The sequence below is a fragment of the Erithacus rubecula genome (assembly GCF_903797595.1).
Source record: "Erithacus rubecula genome assembly, chromosome: 19".
Taxonomy (NCBI): Eukaryota; Metazoa; Chordata; class Aves; order Passeriformes; family Muscicapidae; genus Erithacus; species Erithacus rubecula.
The window spans coordinates 8,557,053-8,574,164 of NC_136671.1; the positions used below are offsets into that span (position 1 = coordinate 8,557,053).

General features: G+C 47.7%; 1 protein-coding gene across 1 annotated transcript in view; it reads left to right on the forward strand.

Moving 5' to 3' along the window:
- Positions 1-12,549, forward strand: part of MN1 (MN1 proto-oncogene, transcriptional regulator) — a 34,039-nt gene extending 21,490 nt beyond the window's left edge. Inside the window, exon 2 of the mRNA XM_079322911.1 lies at positions 7,604-12,549. Within this exon, the coding sequence (XP_079179037.1) occupies positions 7,604-7,791 (188 nt within the window). The 3' untranslated portion in view covers positions 7,792-12,549. The remainder of the gene's footprint in view (positions 1-7,603) is intronic.
- Positions 12,550-17,112: the final 4,563 nt, after the last annotated feature.

Sequence of the window (17,112 nt, forward strand, 5' to 3'; positions counted from 1 at the left end):
ATCCATTGGTACATCCCTTCCTTTGCTAGTAGAAGTGGGCATTTTATCTTATTTTTGGAGGCCTGCTCTGTTGAAATGTCCAGGTGGTGATTTAATGCAGAACATTTAAGTAGCATCTTTTTTCAATTTTGGCCTGTCCTGAAATACTAGACAGTGTCCAGAACTGGTTTTATTTAAGTGAGGACTTACTGAACAATTTCATGTGACTTCTGTGCAATCAGAAAATTCCACTTTGGATTTTATTGAAAACCTTTTGTTTGCTCATGCATTCTGGCAGTCAAGAGATGGGTTTTGCATGGGCTGGAGCTGTGTGTAAAACTGTCATGTGATAGTTTGGGTACATATGAAATAAATTTGAAAGCAAACCCCAGCATTTCCTTACTCATCAAGGATGTGTAGTTCATCATTCTTGGTGAAAATAGGCTCAGATCATTTAGTTAGTGCAAGCAGGTGATGTGTGCCAGCAGCACAGAAAACACAGGATCAGTCAGCCAGTATTCTTTCCTGCCTTGGAAGTGATCTTCTCATGTTAGAGGGTGGATTCAGAGGTAGGTCTGAGACAGCTACAGCCCTTTGGAAGGAGGGGTTATGTGGGAGAAGTTGGTTGTAGCCTCTTCCCAATGCCAGGTCTGAGTGTCAGAGTGATGGATCTGGTTGGTGGGGCTTAGGCAGTTCACTCCTTGCTGAGATGAGCATAAGTGTTCAGGTTTATTGAGGGGGAAGAACAACAGACCCTGGAAGATAACTTGGAGCTCCCTGATGCTTCACTGGTGTTGGATGGCAGCATATGGATGTTGTGAGTATTGAGTTGGCTGTGCTGGAATGGGCTGCAGTTGCTGGATTCATGTTTATTTTCTGCTGGAGTGTCCAGACATTGTTTGACTGTTGTTGGCAGTTGATTTGGTTTTTAATGCCAGTTTTCCTTGCTTGGGCAGGGTCATGGTTCTCACCCCACGCAGAGCTGAGGAGAGCACAGTGTTGGTGATGGCACCAGGAGCTGACCAGTGCTTTGGAGCTGTGTGGTGGGTTAGGCCCTGGTTGGAAGCTCAGCTTTCTGTGGCTGTCACAGAGAAACAGTGATTCACCTGCATGGGGTAGGTGAACCTACCCCCCAGGACCAGACTGGCAGGCAGCAGCACTGCAGCTGGGGTGGGATCTGGTTTGCCAGAATGCTCTTTTGTTCTGTGAGATCCAAACCCCAACATCAGCCACTTCACCAGGGGGGTAGGCAGGACCCTCTTCTGCGGTTTGTGTTTTTCAGGGAAGCCAGCCTGAGAGAGTCAGTGTGTTAAACTGAAAAGAGGAACTGAAGGTAGCCAGAAGAGAGGAAGGATATGAGTTAGAAACAGTCCGTTGTCCCTGTGGCCATCCAGCAAGGTACAGGAGCTGGTGCTGTCCCAAAGCCCTGAGCTTCTGCCTTCTCCAGGGATTATCTTTCTTCTTGGAGAGTCAGAGAGCTGGAAATCAGTGATTTAAAGTAGCCTCCAGAGGAATAAATAGGTGTAGGCAGTTTCACACTTGGCTGTGGAGCCATGGTGTTGTGTTGATCTCCTGCTGGGCAGTGGCAGCAAGGTGGGGAGCAATGTGTTCCCCACCTCTTGTCTGCTCCTGGCACAGTCCTGTGGATTTTAGAACAGCAATATCATTGTCCTCATTCAGACATCCTTCATTCTGTGTCTTCAAGGTCATGCTACATGTAAGATGAGTGCTGCCTTTTCCATTGATAGGGTTAGCTTTTTCTACTTCACTTTTTTTTTTTTTTTTTCCACCAGTTTCTTCTGTTTCTTTCTGTGAGCATGTGCCTCACAGGCTGGCTGTAACCTTACAGCCTGACAGCAAACTCTTAACGCTGCCGTGGGTTTGGGCAGCCTCCTGTCGTGGCGTGCACATCCTTCCATTGCTCCTGGTGAAAACAGGAGCAGGAAAAGAGGTCAAGGGAGAAAAAAGGAAAATATGCATTTGCAGCGAGCACTATGTGTCTCCTGTTCTCTGAATTCTGTGCCAGCAGCGAGCTGTGATGGAGCCCCATGCCAGCTTGGAGATCTCTGAAAACAAAATAAACATCTCTGCAGCATGGGCTCTCTTTAGAGCCTCAGGCACCTCCAATTAATCAAGCTGTCTGTGGAGGAAGGGTCTGTGAGGACCAGAGGATGCTGCCAGAGCTGATGGGCTGATGAAGGGGTGGGCAGAATCAGCATTAAGGATGAACAGACAGTGTGTTAGCCTGGGCATGCCATACCTTTGGGTGAGTCTTGTCTGTATTGCAGCTCTAATCCTGGTTTGTGGGATATATGAGTGCTGTGGGACAGTGCTCTGCACTGTGCACACATGTTTGATGAAGAGCCTTCTCTCCTTTCGTGAGAAAGGCTCTCACAGAGTGCTCAGCTGGCTGGGCCTGGACAATAAATTGAGGGGCTGACCAAGCCAAATGGCTTCTTGAAATGTCATGGAGTGAAATGTGGCCGATAGCCTGGAGCTGGGGAGTCTCTGCAGAGTGCTGCTGGTCAGCAGCCTCAGGAGTCACCTGTCCCCATTTCTGCTGAGCTCCTCGTGGCCAGTCCTTGCCATCAGCTTAACACCAACACTGAAATCTGCATGCAGAGCAGAGAGCAGCACCTTTAAGTGCCTTACAGGCAGGGATTACACAGGATAAATGAAGAAGTAAAATCAGATTAAGAGGAATGTTCTAGTAATGGATGTGTTGGGGCTTTTCCTCGAGTGCCAGCAAAGTTGGGTGCTGCCAGTCTGGGCCCTCCAAGCATTGGGAACAGCAGGGACATCCAGCCCAAAGTGAGCACAGGTTGTCAGAGGTGAAGGCACCTGAAAGCAGTGCAGGATTATGGTGTAAGCAGGTGGCAGGTGCCATGTTTGTGTCTAGGAACAAATGGAAGCCATTGCCTCCATGTATTCCAGGGTCAAGAAAATGCCTTTGTCAAGGACTCAGTGCTGCAGAGGTGAGGAAGGAGATTGCTCATTTGTTTATCAACACAAATGAACTAGTTGTGTTTAAAAATAAAATTTTGGGAGTGTTTAAAAATACAATTTCAGGAATAAATTAATCTGTAGAGACTAGGTCCAGTGTCCAGGGAAACATGAAATGTTTTCAGACCTTATTTTTCTCAAAAACTGAAAAGAGATGCTTCTGTGCTGTGTACAAATGCAGAGCTATGTGCCTGAACCAATATGTCAAACTGTCATGTGGGAGATTTGGTGAAAAACATCTTGTCCTAAGGGAATAATTTTAACCACTATATGTAGGTTTGCTGCCTCATAAGGGATCATTACTCAAATCTATTCCCTCTTACGGTAGCTTGGCCTCTGCTTAACGGGCGCAGAGTGAAGGGAAGCCCATTAACGCGTCCTTTAAGAGTGGTTATCAGATGGTAGAGGGGAAGCAGATCTGTGATGGGGGAATAGAGTGTTATTGGGCAAATGCTCGGATCGAGCCTTAACGAGATCAGTAGCAGTGCAGGGCCTTCACGCTTGGCTGGCCATCGAGGGCGGCGGCGGGGCCGGGCGGCCGCACCCTGGGCAGCTCAGGCTGTGTCAGAGCGCTGAGCAAGTGTAAGGGATGAGCCCTGGGGCGAGCAGCCATTCGAGGGATCTTCACCTCCTGTTTGTCACTTCAATCTCGCAGGAAGGCTGAAATGTGGAGTGGAACCCACTCCCAACCAGACCACTACCAGACTGTGGCTGTGCTCTCACTCTTGTGTCTCGCTGCTTTCCGTCCTTTTGTTGGTGTGATTTTGGCAAAAATCAGAAGGATGGCATAAGCAGCACCTGAAGAGCAGCATCAGCTCCTGGTGTCTCAGCATAGCATCTGCAGTTGCCTTGGCTACACCAGCCCTACCTCAATTAGCCTCCTCTCTGATGAGAAGATGCAGGCAAAGTGTGGTAGTTGTGCAGGTGAAGTAATTTTTAATGGGATTGCTTTACTTAAAAATTGGGACACCTCTGGGTTTGCATGGTGCTCTGTGGGGTTGTCACAGTAAAGAGAACACGTTTGTTTTTTCATAATGCATGAGAAGATGCTGCACAATAAAAGAGACTTTATATAGAGCAGCTTAACTGCTCAGGGTCTCATGAAAAAGGAAGAAGGACGCTGGAGGGACTGAAGGTGTCTACACATGGTGTCTGCAGAGTGAAGGGAATGCCAGGGTCTAACCTCACTAGAGAAATGTGTTTTCCCTGAGCTGATATGGAAAAGCAGCATGCAGTGTATGTATTGAATTTTGTTATGGTGCAGAACTCCTGGTTCTCTTCCTGTGTCCCAGCTGCAGGCTCAATGCTGCTGGCCAGGCTCCTGGGTTAGTCACCACACTGCCATTAATGCTGTGTAAACAAACAAACAAACAAACAGCAACCTTTTCTTTTCGAAGGCTTGTGTGCCTTTGCAAAGTGGAGCAGAACGAAAGAGCAGCTTCCTAAAAGTGCAAGGTCAGGGCAGAGGGTTGGGCTGGAGGGAGCCTGGGGAGCCTGGCTGGGCACTCTTTTCTTGCTGTTTGTCTGGGATCAATGGCTGCAGTGTGTTTGGCTGGGTAAAGCTTGGTCAGAAGCTCTTACCTAAAAGTAAATTGGCTCTTGAGAGCACCACGGTGTCACCAACAGTGCTGAGGAAGGACACCATCATGGGGGAAGAATTTTCCAGACTTTAATTTTTGGTCACTTTACTGCTTTGAGTTTCATGCCTTTCACATGAACATGACATGAACTTATCTGTGATGTTTGATTTCTTAGCTCTGCTTCAGCATTTGCTGTTTGCAAGTGGCACGTGCTGTCCTTTGCACAGGGTGGCTGTGCTTTTGTCAGTCCCGGCTTCTGTGTCATGTCCTTTGGTTTGGAGGGGAAGTCTCCACCCAGACCATCTCAAGATCTTGGGTGTGGAGGATGGCCCTTATTAGAACTGTACTGCTTTTTTTCATAACACAAATTCCTTGCAGTAGTTGCTAATAGAGGCAGTTGTGCAGTTTAAAGATAATTTGTTTGAAAATTCCATGCTTTCAGTGAGGTACTTCATGACTAACAATGATTTATCTGGAACTTGGCAGGTGTGAGGCAATGATGTGGTGTCACCATCTTGCATTACCTGACTAATTTTAACACACTGTCACATCCATCTCAGCTACCAGAACTGCTCTGGGCCATGGACACTGGTTTAGGAGTGCCAGGACACTGTGGCTGTGAGGGAAGAGGCAGAGGATGGCTGGTGAAACAGGTCTGCTGGGAGAGTGTTACTGTTCTGGACAAGCATCAGGCAGTACCTCATGCTTAAGAATATAATTCTCATCAGATGAATCAGCACAACTTTAATTTTTTGCTACAAAGGTGTTCTATTTCCTGAAAAGCATCATACCTATGTCAAGACAAAAATACTGGAAAAATGTAAATTGCACTGAAAATTCCCATCCACATTGGCTTTGAGAATTCTTGTGGCAGTGCAAGCTTTGCTGTGAGCTCTCTTTGTTTTGGATTTGAATAGGTCATTTTCTGTGCTTGTTAAGGATAGACAGGAGAGCTGGGGCTCCCACAGTGGTGTCCCATGGTGAGCAAGGCTTGTCACTACTGTGGCAGTCACTACTGGCTTTGCAAATTGAGGCTCAGTTCCTGCTCACCACTTTTACTTGAGTTTTCCTCTCTAACCAAGGAATCTTGTTCATCCACGTGGGACAGAATTTGCTTTGATTTCTTTATCAGTAATTTGCTTATGAATTTTATCCACAGCAAATGGCTTAGAAATAATTTGCTGATTTACAAACAAATAAGCCTAATTTTTTATTCTCTAATTGCTTGTGGCACATGAGCTTGTTCACATAGTCATGCTGAGGACCAGCTCTGTTCTAGGTGTTGGGTGCCTGCTCAGCTGGTGCAGCAGAGCTCTGGCTCCGATTCCTGCCTGGGAATGTGCCACCTCTGTTGGACTTCTCAGCCCTGGGGGTCTCCTGCAGCCCTTGTAGAAACACTGCTGGGACCCCTGGGCCCCTTGTGGCAGCAGTTCAGCTGTGGGACTCTTTCCTCTTTCTCTGCAGCAGAGGAAGAGAGCTGCTGTCACAAGGACTAATCTCGAGGCGCTGGCTCTTCCTGTGCCGAGCCCAGCATGTCCTGTGCAGTCAGGGAGACCTAAGAATAAAAACAGTGGGTACTGTGTGTGTCTTGTGAACAAATGCTAGTAAGGAAAACATTTCCTGTTCACAATTTCTTCACAATCCCATATGAGTTTTGAATATTTTATAAATAAAAAAATGTTTTAGGTATACATGCATTCTGGGCAGTAAGTTAAATTAAACACCTGATCAAATAGTGGTTATTCAGGGAGTCTGGGGGTTTTGCCCTATGGTTTTCCCAAAGCTTTGGGACTCAGAGGTGACAGGAAAGAAGAGTAGAAGCTCCACGTGCTGGGAAGGGATCTGTGCCAACACCTCTTTGCCTGCTGAAACTTTGGGTATCACACAGCAGCCTCTGCTCAGTGCTTCTGCTCAGCCCCTCAGTGCTGCCTGTTCATCAAAACTGACTAAAAACACCCAACACCATCTGCAGGGAGCTGGAATCCTTCTGAGTGTCCATAGTGTGAGCACCTTTGCCCTGCTGCTGCTGGATCTCTGACTGCAGCAGCACAGGAGGGTGTCCAGAGAAAAGCAAGCACTGTGCAGCAGAGATCTGTGGATTTTGCACATTGCAGCACTAACACAGAGCAGGGCTGAGCAGGCAGCAGTGCTGTCTGAAGCTGGTTCATTCTCCCAGTGTTTATGGCATCACATCCCCAGGTTCTTGGTAGTTCCTGTGTGGTGTTATTATACTGTTTTAGTTATGAGCATCTCTCATGTCCTGTGATAATCAAGTATTGAAAGCCTTTTCCAGTTTAAACTAGGGACTTCCAGCATTGTCTCTTAATATCATTGTGATTGTGTAACAAGCTGTTCAGTTCTGGTTTTGTATCTGGTATAGCAGGAGGTTCAGTGAAAGTAATGAAAAGTGTGGTATCCCTACAGTGCTTGGCGTTTTGGAATAGGAGGAAGGTGATGGGAGGAAAAGTCTTGAGATACTAAACATTCACAGCTGTTTTTTGGCATCTTTGTCATGTTCCACCCATTTTAGCTACTCTTCACATTAACTGTAAAATCCCGAGGAAAAAGGCTTAGGGACATTGTTTAGGATGTTTCAGTTAAAGTCTTATATAAGAAATTTTAAGAAAAAATATCACGGTGCTCCATTAAAAGAGAGGAAAAGGTAGCCCATTGCTGGCAAGGTTGAGGGGCTGGGGCTGCCTTCCTGCTCGGAGGAGTTTCAGGGTCCGTTTGCAGCAGCGGAGGGTGCGCGGGCAAGGAGAGCTCCCATTGTGCTGCGGGCTGGGACGCACTCAGGGGTCCCAGCTCCATCCCTGGCATTCAGACATGTCGCTGCTTTCTCTCAGCTGCTGTTCTGTGGTGAACAGATCTCAGTTCGGGGTGGGACGGCGGCGGTGACCCGGCGGCGGTGACCCGGCATCCTCCCAGCCGGGCATGCGGAGAGGGGCGCGCCGCTGGGGACAGGGTGTGGCAAGGCTGCGAGCCGCTGGGGATGCGTGTGTCCCAACTCTCTAACCTCTCTCTCTGTGAACCCTTTGCAGCCCACGACCTTCCCCCGAGCAAGACCTCGGCGGCGGCGGCGCAGACGGGCACCCACCTGCAGTGCCTCTCGGTCCACTGCACGGACGACGTGGGCGAGGCCAAGGGCCGGACTGCCGTGCCGACGTGGAGGTCCCTGCACTCGGACATCTCCAACAGATTCGGGACTTTTGTGGCTGCCCTGACTTGAACAAAAGAAATTATTATTATTTTTTTTTGTTTGTTTGTTTTGTTTTTTTTTATTTCAAAGGGCCGCTACTGCTAGGTGGACTATTTTTCTAGGTTGGTACCTGCTTAGTGGCATATGGACTGGAAAGGGTTAATTTAAAGTAAACCTCAACTTTTTTTTAATCTTCTGCCACAGTATGTTACCAGTGTTAACCCTTCTGCAGTTAGCACACTTTTGCTTAAGATTTTCCTGCTAGACCACTTTTTCCCATTATTCTGTAACCTTGGCATACATTTATAGATGAGGCCTTTTCCTTTTTCATCTCAGTGTGTGTCCAAGTCACGTATGTCATAATAAGACAAAGATTCTCCTCTTCCTCCTCCTCCTTTTCTTCCTAATTTGCTTTGTTTTTCTTTTGTTTTGTTTTGTTTTGCTTTGTTCAGTGCTTATTAGGATGGTGATCCTGAGGAGCAGCAGTTCAGGAATAAACACCAGTGAAAGCAAAATGGTCAGCATTAAATCATATGTTATAGTGACACCCAGCCTTTGCCAGTCTCACACAAACCAAGCAGTTGATGCTCTGTTGAATGTTTTGGCATGGACCTGCCCTTTCCTGAGAGAATGAGGCTTTGCTATTAAAAGGTTCAACCTCATTTTGCTCTGTGCCTCCTGGTGAGGCCAGGATGCTCCTTCCTCTGTGTACCTGGGATGGAGCTCTGTCATGGACGAGCTGGTTCAGGCACAGCAGGGAAGGTATGGAGAGGTTTTTAAAAATAAGTCTGATAGTCATTATCTCCTCCTCCAAAGGCCCAGGCTCCATCTTGCTTGCCTGGGTCTGGTGGTGCTCCTGCAGCTCCCACTTTATTCATACTGTAGAAGAAAATCCCCTGCACCCTGCCCATTTTTTGCCCATTTTTAACTGCAATGCTATTGACTGGCAGCAGGTCCCTTGCATTTTCCTGGGTGTCCCATCCCTGCCACCACAGGTCCCAGTGCAGGGGCAGGGGTCAGGGACTGCCCAGATTGGAAGGTGCAGGGACTGTGTGCCCAGGGGTGGCATTTCCTAATCTGCCAGGGCAGGGACACCTGGTGTCAGAATCCCCCAGACTCGTTCAAGGCCCTGTTTCTGCCATGCACTGAAGAACAGCATTGCTGGATGCACACAATAAAAGGAAAGCCCTACTTTCCTGTTCAGGATAGATAATGCTCATTTGAGAAGAAAGTTGGAAGCAAACCAGATAAACCCACGGCTGACACCATGGGCTGATTCTCCAGAGGTTTTACATCACACTGTCCATTATTTGTGTGTCCCTGTGCCCAGCAGTGGCCCTGTCCTGCCCTGTGCCTGCAGCTCACCTCCCACAGCTCCTGCAGCTCAGGAACAGCACTGGAGAGTTTGGTTTTGGTTGTGAAATAAAGGTTGGCCTCTCTAGGGTTATTTATTCATGATTTCACAAATGTGGCTCTGCTGAAGGGACAGAGTTGAAGACTGCTTTATATTTTATCTTTGATGATTGTGCTGGGTCTTTAATTATTTCGACGTAATATTCTTGGTAGACACCAACAGAGAGGAAATTCTGCCTAAAAAGTCAAGGGTGGTCTGGAATCCTCACTCTCAGTCGTATGTGGCTTCAGAGAGACTCACAGTGTTTGGAAATGTGATTTGAATGTGCTCTTATTAACCATGCATGGATTGATTTATGGGTCTGGTCAATGAATTGACTTTGGATAAATTTGGATAGTTCTTAATCTTGGTTTTCAATATTATTTTACTTTGTATTAAAGCTGGAGCTTCCACGAGGATGAGGATTTTTGCCCATCCTGGAGCAACTGGCTGTGGAGCTGCCTCACACCCACTTGATTTGGATCAAAAAGCTGGGATGGTTTGTACCTCTGTCAGGATGTGCAACCAGGAGCACAGAGCTCCTCCTGCACCTGCAATAAAATATCACCATCCCCAGTAAAGTATCTCCTAGTAATCACTGTCAGTCCCTTTCCAGAAGGTGCCTCTTTGCCTGTGATTCCTCAAGTCCTGGCTTACCTAAGTATGTGTTTGATTTTCAATCTGTCAGCAGAGCATGGGTGTTCTGTGCATGCCAGAGCATGTGTGCTGCTCTGGGGGCTCAGTCTGCAGCAGGGGGCCCTGGGATGACACCAGTACAGTGCTGCCTTCCATCACCTAGAGCTGAAAATTTCAGCCAAGTTCACAGGCTGGTGGCATTGCTGCTCAGAGTGCAGTCCCTTGCCTTGTGCTTTGTTTTTAGTTTTTCCTGCTGCACTGAAGAGAACAGGTTTTTCAGGCTTCCTGAGGTCAGGGATGCACACCCTGTGCCACGGGAAGGAACCTGTCAGGGAACACAGAGTTCAGATGCTTTTAAAGAGAAATCCCCATTTGAGTGGAGCTGTGGTGCCTTGGTCTCACCCCAGTTCAGCTGGCTCATTCTCAGCAGCTTGCACTTCTCTCCTGGAGTGTTGCTCTCATCCAGGTGGAACTTGCTTTCTCACTTAGGGAAATGCAGAGTGTAAGCAATTCCTTTAAATGCAGTGGAATCCTGTGTGGTGAGGATCTGGGCTGAGGCCAGGGGCTGTGTGTGCAGGTGCTGAGCTGTGCAGTGGAGCTGTGGGTGTTGTGGCACTTGGCCACCTCTGGCTCTGCTCTGGGGCTGTCAGACAGTGAGGAGTTAAGGCAGAGGCTGGCTGTGTGCTGGGCTCACTGGCCATGGATACACAGAGTTCTCTTGCTGACCTGTCCATTTGATCTTGATTGAATGAGCTCTGTTTGATGCAGCTGTTAGCCAGGACCAACCAAACTTGTGCTTTTAGGGTTTTGTTACTTTTTGCCAAAGATCAGAACAGAAACTCTACATTCTGGCCAGGACAAGGCATCATGTCCTGCTCATCACCTGGGGATGTGGTCCTGAAGCATATACAGAAGGCTCAAGCATTGTCACAGAGCTGGTGGTACCTGCAGTAATTTCATTGTACCCATTCTCTCCATTAATTTTACACTAAATGCACTGATAAGTTTTTTTAACATGTGAAGTGTCAGCATGGCCTGACACAGTAAGAATAGAAATCATGTCATTTTCTGAATAATAATATTCCAACTGAAGCATGTTTGGGAGCTGTAGGTAAAAGCCAGTTGTGGAAGAGGTAAGTTGCTCTCTTGTGGAGAAGGAAACTGAGGCACAGACAGCAGTGGGACACTGAGGGAACAGTGGCAGGGCTGAGGTGTGACCTCTGCTTGCTGTGGAGCCCCTGAGACTCACTTCCTTCAGGGGCTGACTTGGGTCAACAGGGGGAGAATTTTATCAGATACATGTTCCCCACATGCCTGGGACAAACCTGGCTGTGTGTCCTACATGGCTTCCAGATGGGAAGAGTTGTTCACAAAGCCAAAGAGCCGTGGCAGGATGCACAGTCTGTGCTGTGAACAGCAGCTAAAACGTGGCTTTGCCTTTTGCCTGGGGACTCTGGGTGGCTGCTGGCACTGGAGGCTCCCACACAGCCTGGGGCTGGGCTGGGGGAGCCAGGACATCCCCATCTCCTGCCCTGTGCCCTGGCTCCCTCTGTGCTTCCTAAAAGAATCCCTGGGCTCAGTCTGCAACTTACAGTGTCATAGCAAACGGAGCAAAATTTCCTCTGTGTTTCAGTTGGGAGGAGTGATCAAATACCTCTTTGCCAAAAAAGGACAGAATAGGCCTCATTTATTAAATACTCTTGCAGATTTTCTCCAGATCACATTGTCTTGGGGTTACTTGCTCTCTGCTGTTTGAGCATCAGTAAGGGGCTTTAGGCTTGTTACTTATTTAGGATTTTCACAGTGTCTGAGGGTGGAAGGGGATGAGCACCAGAATTCTGTCACCTGGATCACCTGGGGAGTTGAGGAGGGCCTGTGGTCTGCAGGGTCACTCTGGGGCTGGCTGGCCCTTGGGAATCTGGCACCACCAATAAGGCAAAAAGTTCCAGTTTTGGGAGGTGGAAGGGATGAGGTGAGCACAGCAGTGGGATGGGCACTGGGGGGGTGGGGGGCAAGAGAAACCAAACTGGTACATTTGACTTATTTTTGTTAAGCTGCAGTGTAAGGTTTTGTCAGCTAACTGGATTCACAGCTGTTCAAGGGATGGTGTGTAAGAGCATAACCCATTTTTATGGAATTGTTTCTTCTTTAATGCTTAAGGCTAATGGAGGAAATAGTCTAATTTTGTCTTAGAAATTCTCTATTAAAATTGTTTCTTTGAGTCCATCCACTCATAGGTTCTGACTGATGAAACTGCAGGTTCTTATTTCCAGCAGTTACAACTTTATCACTATTCACTACCCAAGAATATTACAGCTTTAAAACAGCCTTAAGCAAAAGGATGTTATTTCTTTGTACTAAATTTGGTTCATGGAAAAGAAAAAAAAAAAAGAAACCTCAAAACACTGGTAGTCCGTACTGCATTAGCAAACTCTTCTGAAAAATGTTATTGCACATGTAAAATATGAAAACTTGACTCTGCTGTGTGTTAGGCAATCCTGTAATCTTTTTTTTCATTTTTTTTTCTTTCTTTTTTTTTTTTTTTTTTTTTTTTATTCTTGTTAAATTCATTTCCTAAATGCTTGGTTGGAAGACTGTGACGATAGCTCATGAAATTGAGTGTTATTTTTTTCTTTTTTTTCTTTTTTTTTTAATATGTAAAGTGCAGTCTTCTGTATTCCTGCATATTGTACATATCTGTATATGTTTTACTGAGCAACTAAATAACAATAAATATGATGTTAATGGTGGCTACTCTATATTTCATACCAGGTTTGTTGCTTTTTTTACTAAGTCCTTTTTCCCAGGGGTGTGAAGAAGTGAGCTGATACTGTTGATATTCAGGTAAGCCCTGGGCCTTGTGATGGTACAAATTTTCCCATGATCTGGGGAAACCCTCACCCACATGTGGCTCCTGGGAGGTTTGGGGTGCACTTTGCTTTGCTGATTCCTCTCTGCCATCAGTGGTGACCCTCTGCCCAGCAGGATTTTAAACCCAGGTGGGTTTTAAATTTTAAGTTTTACTCCTTTTTGATCCCGAGGGAGGAAGGAAGGCAGTGTTTGTGGCAGCTGTGCAGTCCCTGCTCTGCAGGGAAGCCCATGGAAGATAAAGATTTTTCCCCCTGCCCAAGCATTTCCCCCATGGGACTGAGGACTGGTTGAGGGAAAAAAACAAGATTGCCACCACCCCCCAGGCTGTGCTCAGAGTCACTGCAGGGTGGTGGCCCTGGCTCTGCACTGAGGCTGTTGGTGCTCTCTTTGCTGCTGGCTGCTGGAGATGTCTGTGCAGCTCTGCTCAGATGCTGCTATGGGATTCTTGGGGCTGTCCTGCTCTCTCTGTGCCCTCTCTCTGTGTCTCTCCTTCTCCTCCTGTCACTGGAGCTTGTCCAGAGGGGCTGGACCATGCCTGGAGCTGCTGGGCAGTGGGAGCAGCTCCCCAAGCACTCAGCCCTGCACAGCACTGCTGCTTTGTCCCAGTTGCTCAGTAAAACTGACCACGAGCTCTGTTAATGGTTGGATTCACACGGCTCCTCCAGCACATGAGGCCATTCCTTGGCTCCCAGATCTCCCACTGTGCAAAGGCTCCTTTGCTCCCGCCAGCAGCTGGAGCAGCCCCTCCTGCCCCGGCAACGCTCCACCCCGAGCTCCTGCTTCCAAAAAGGCAGCAGGGGCTCACCGTTCACTGCACATCACATTAACAGATGGAAATCAACTGACTGCTCTGTGATTCCTGCTCGTGGTGCTGGCTTTAGTTGTCACCTGGTAATGTCACCTCTGCTGATGCTGGCACGGTGCCTGCCTGTCCCAAACACTCGCCTTCATCCCGGGCACTGTGCTCAGAGGCTCACCTGGTCTGTGGCAGTGTTAAGCATGGATTATAGTTTATTAAGCAAAGAAAAGCAAGTGGTTGGTCCTGGAGCTTTTACAGTTCTTGCTCTCCTAATCATTTCCTGTGGCCTGTGACTGTGCTGAGAGTTGAAATCTGTCTGTGGCTGCATCTCTTTGCCCGAGCCATTTAACTGATTTAATTACATCCTTTGAGTTGCTTTCTGCATGAGGCTTTGGGATTCCTGTCACGGAGGAGGCTCTGTAAATATGTATTGTATGTTCAGCAGTCAGGAACCCACGGCACTGCAGCTGGATCCCATGTGCTGAGATCTGCTCAGCCCCTCCGTGGCCACCACGAAGCCCTGGGGCTGTTGGGCAGCTCTCTGCAGTGCCAGCCAACATTCCTGCAGTGCTCTTTGGGGTCCTGTGTGTGACCACAGAGCTGTTTAAAGCCCCTCTTCCCTGGCTGCTTGGGTGAGCTGCTTGCAGATTGCTGCTGGTGTTATGAAAGTACAGCAGAAGGCATCTCTCTTCATAAAAACCAAGGTAAATAAACACAGGAATAAAGTTTGGGTCAATGGCATCCTTTTGGCTGAGAAAGTTATTAGAAAATAGAATTATATGGGGTTTATTTTAATATTTCCCAAAGTCCCTAGGTCATATGCCTGAACTGACTCTCCTGCTTGGGGCCCAGGTTGTTTTAGCATCATGGCAAATAACATCACATATATTTTGCTTGTAAAATATTAAAAAACTCTCAGGTGAACTCTGTAAAGCTGTGCCTAGAGGGCAGAGGAGTGGATGGGGTGATGTCTCCTCTAAGCTCTTCTTTCTGAGATGTTGCCAGAGCTCATTAATGGCAGTGCAGGAAGTGGAGGTGACAAGACCTGAAGAAAATCAAGTAGGTCATCTTTGGTTCACTAGGGCACAGTTGTGCCCTGTTTTCTTATGCCCAGAGCTCTGACCAGCACAACCAAAATGGACAGAGCAGTGGGGTGCCTTAACCTTTTAGTGAAAAAGGATAAAAGCAGGCAGCCAAACTTGCCTTTATTCCAGCTGTGGAGTGGGGATGATGTTCTGGAAGGGGATCCCTGGCTGCCTGTTTCCAGCACTGGCAGGTGGCAGTGGGTTTGGGACCTTGCCAAGCCTGGGTGGGAGGTGCCAGGGGTGCTGTGACAGGACCTTGGGGGTCCCTGGTGTTGGGACAGCATGTGGTGGGATATGGGAGGTGGGATCTGCAGCTCCTTTGCATTGTCACTTGGCCCTGGACACGTGTCACCGTGTCACCATTGCTGAGCCTTGTTATTTCCTTTTAGATCGTGCTTGTGTCATACCTGTGAAACAAGGAACAGAGGAGGAGCCCTGGTGAATGGTTGCTGTGTCCTCTTTGGGGTTGCTGCTGGCAGTCCACAGACAAAGGAGCTGTTGAAGTGTCACCCTAAAGGCGATATTGAAACACTCATTTCAGCCTCCATCTCGAAGGAGCCTGAGAAGTTTGATGCTATGAGGGCTCATGTTCTGCCAAAACATCTTCCTGTTTCGGGGTTAACTGATGGAGAATATTCAGGGCTGAGCTTCAGGAGGTGGGAACTTTTCTCAATTTCCTTTTATCCTCTGCAAAATGCCCCTGTCTCCCTTCCCCCTTTCTTCCCCCCACCCCCTTTTCTCTTTATAAAGCTGGAATTCTTCCAGACTCTGCTCTGGGCTTGCAAGAAAACTTTACTGTGTAAATTTGCTCTTTGTGTTGGGAGTCCTTTGTTTAAACAGCATTGTGAGCTTGCTGGGGAGGGATGGAAAGAGGGGGAGCTGGGAGGAAGAATTTGAAAAGCCCTGACCCCTGATGAATAAAATCCAGCACATTAACACATTCTTCAATAAATTCATGATTGCAGATAAGGTGGGAGTCCCCAGGGCCGGGCTTTTCATTAACCCCCTGCTGACTAACCCAAACAGAGGGAGTGTTTTGTCAGCGCTAGGACAAGCAGAGCCCTTTTGTGGTGGAGGGGCCGGGTGAGCATGGGGAGTGCTCCTCCAGGAAGCCAGGTTACAAAATGGGACTCTATTTCAGAACAAACTCCTTTTGGTTAGTTTGATGAGATTACAGAAAGGAAAAGGCTTTAACAAGGGGCTTATTGAAGCTAAGTAACTGTTCTGAATACAGTGAGGACCAGGGCAGAAAACATATGATTCCCAAGTAAACAGGAGCCTCAACAGTATGGCTGGGACAACAAAGCTGGACATGGTCTGCGTGGTTCTCCTGAGGCTTGAGGGAGTGCTTGGAGCCATGAACTTGTGTGGGAGCCCTGCAATAACCTGTGCACAGCACCCAGCACACTGGCCAGGGCTGCCCAGTGCTGTGCTGGGCTGGAGAGTGGCCTTGGAGGGACACCTGCACCATGTCCACACTGGGAGCTGTGCCTTGGCCAAGGTTTCAGCCTTTGAAACCTTATTTGTTCCTCTGGTGGACAGCCTGCTCCAGGAAATATTTTGATTCTGTGGAAACTTACCCGCAGAATGCTTCCCTCCCATATTAGGGAGGTCTTCTGGGTTGTTTATTAGAATACCTACATTTTTGAATGATCTGAATTCTGTGCCTTGTGTTCCCAAGTCTTGATCAGCCAAGCAACACAGAGAATCACTCAGCCCAAAGAAAGGCTTTTTGGGATGAAACACAGAAAAATCCTGTTTGTCTCAGGTTCCTGCTGCCTGCTGATGATGACTCTGTGCTTTTCCCATTCTCTCCACCCTCTCCACAAGTAACAACTTGTGGTGGACTCCAAGCTTTTCACAGATGAAGTGAATCCTGTCCTTTGGCAGTAAACCCAGGTACCCCTGCACAGGATGCTGCACCAGAACCAGGTGGGCCATGGCACATCCCTCCTGCACATCCCACTGGAAAGCAGCTTCACACAAGGGCTGCAGTGCTGGGGCTGCAGGCAGCATCAGCCCTGCCACCTCCCCCTGAGCTCTGCATGCCCAGCCTTCTCCCACTGCTGTGGTTTTATGTGCACTTTCATTTACCTGCAAGATACAATCTTAAATTATTTCCCATTGCTGCTAACAGAAGGTTTTTTGTTAATTTCCATGGAAAATAATTCTTCTCTTTTAGGGGAACAGAAGTGCTCCAGCTGACTGCTCCTGGCCCCATCAGCATTGTGTCTCCTCTCCTAAATGCAAGGGTAGGTGCTGCTTTGATGCCTCAGAACTTGACTGGTGCAGCTTCCACTCTGTGCTGAGCTCCTGGCCTGGTCTGCCAGCAGCTCTGTGTGATATTGGGGAACTGGTTGACAATTTAAGCCTGCAATCCCTTGTAAACAAACACTGTGTCTGCCATGGCCTTTTCTCCCAGCAGCAAACATGGCAGGGGCTCCTTTGCAGTCTCTGTGAAACTATTTACATTTTCAATGTTAATGAAGATAGAGAGGGAAATATTGTATTTGTATTAAAATCAAATTATCTCAATTCATGGACCCTCAATGTCCCTTATTCTTGAT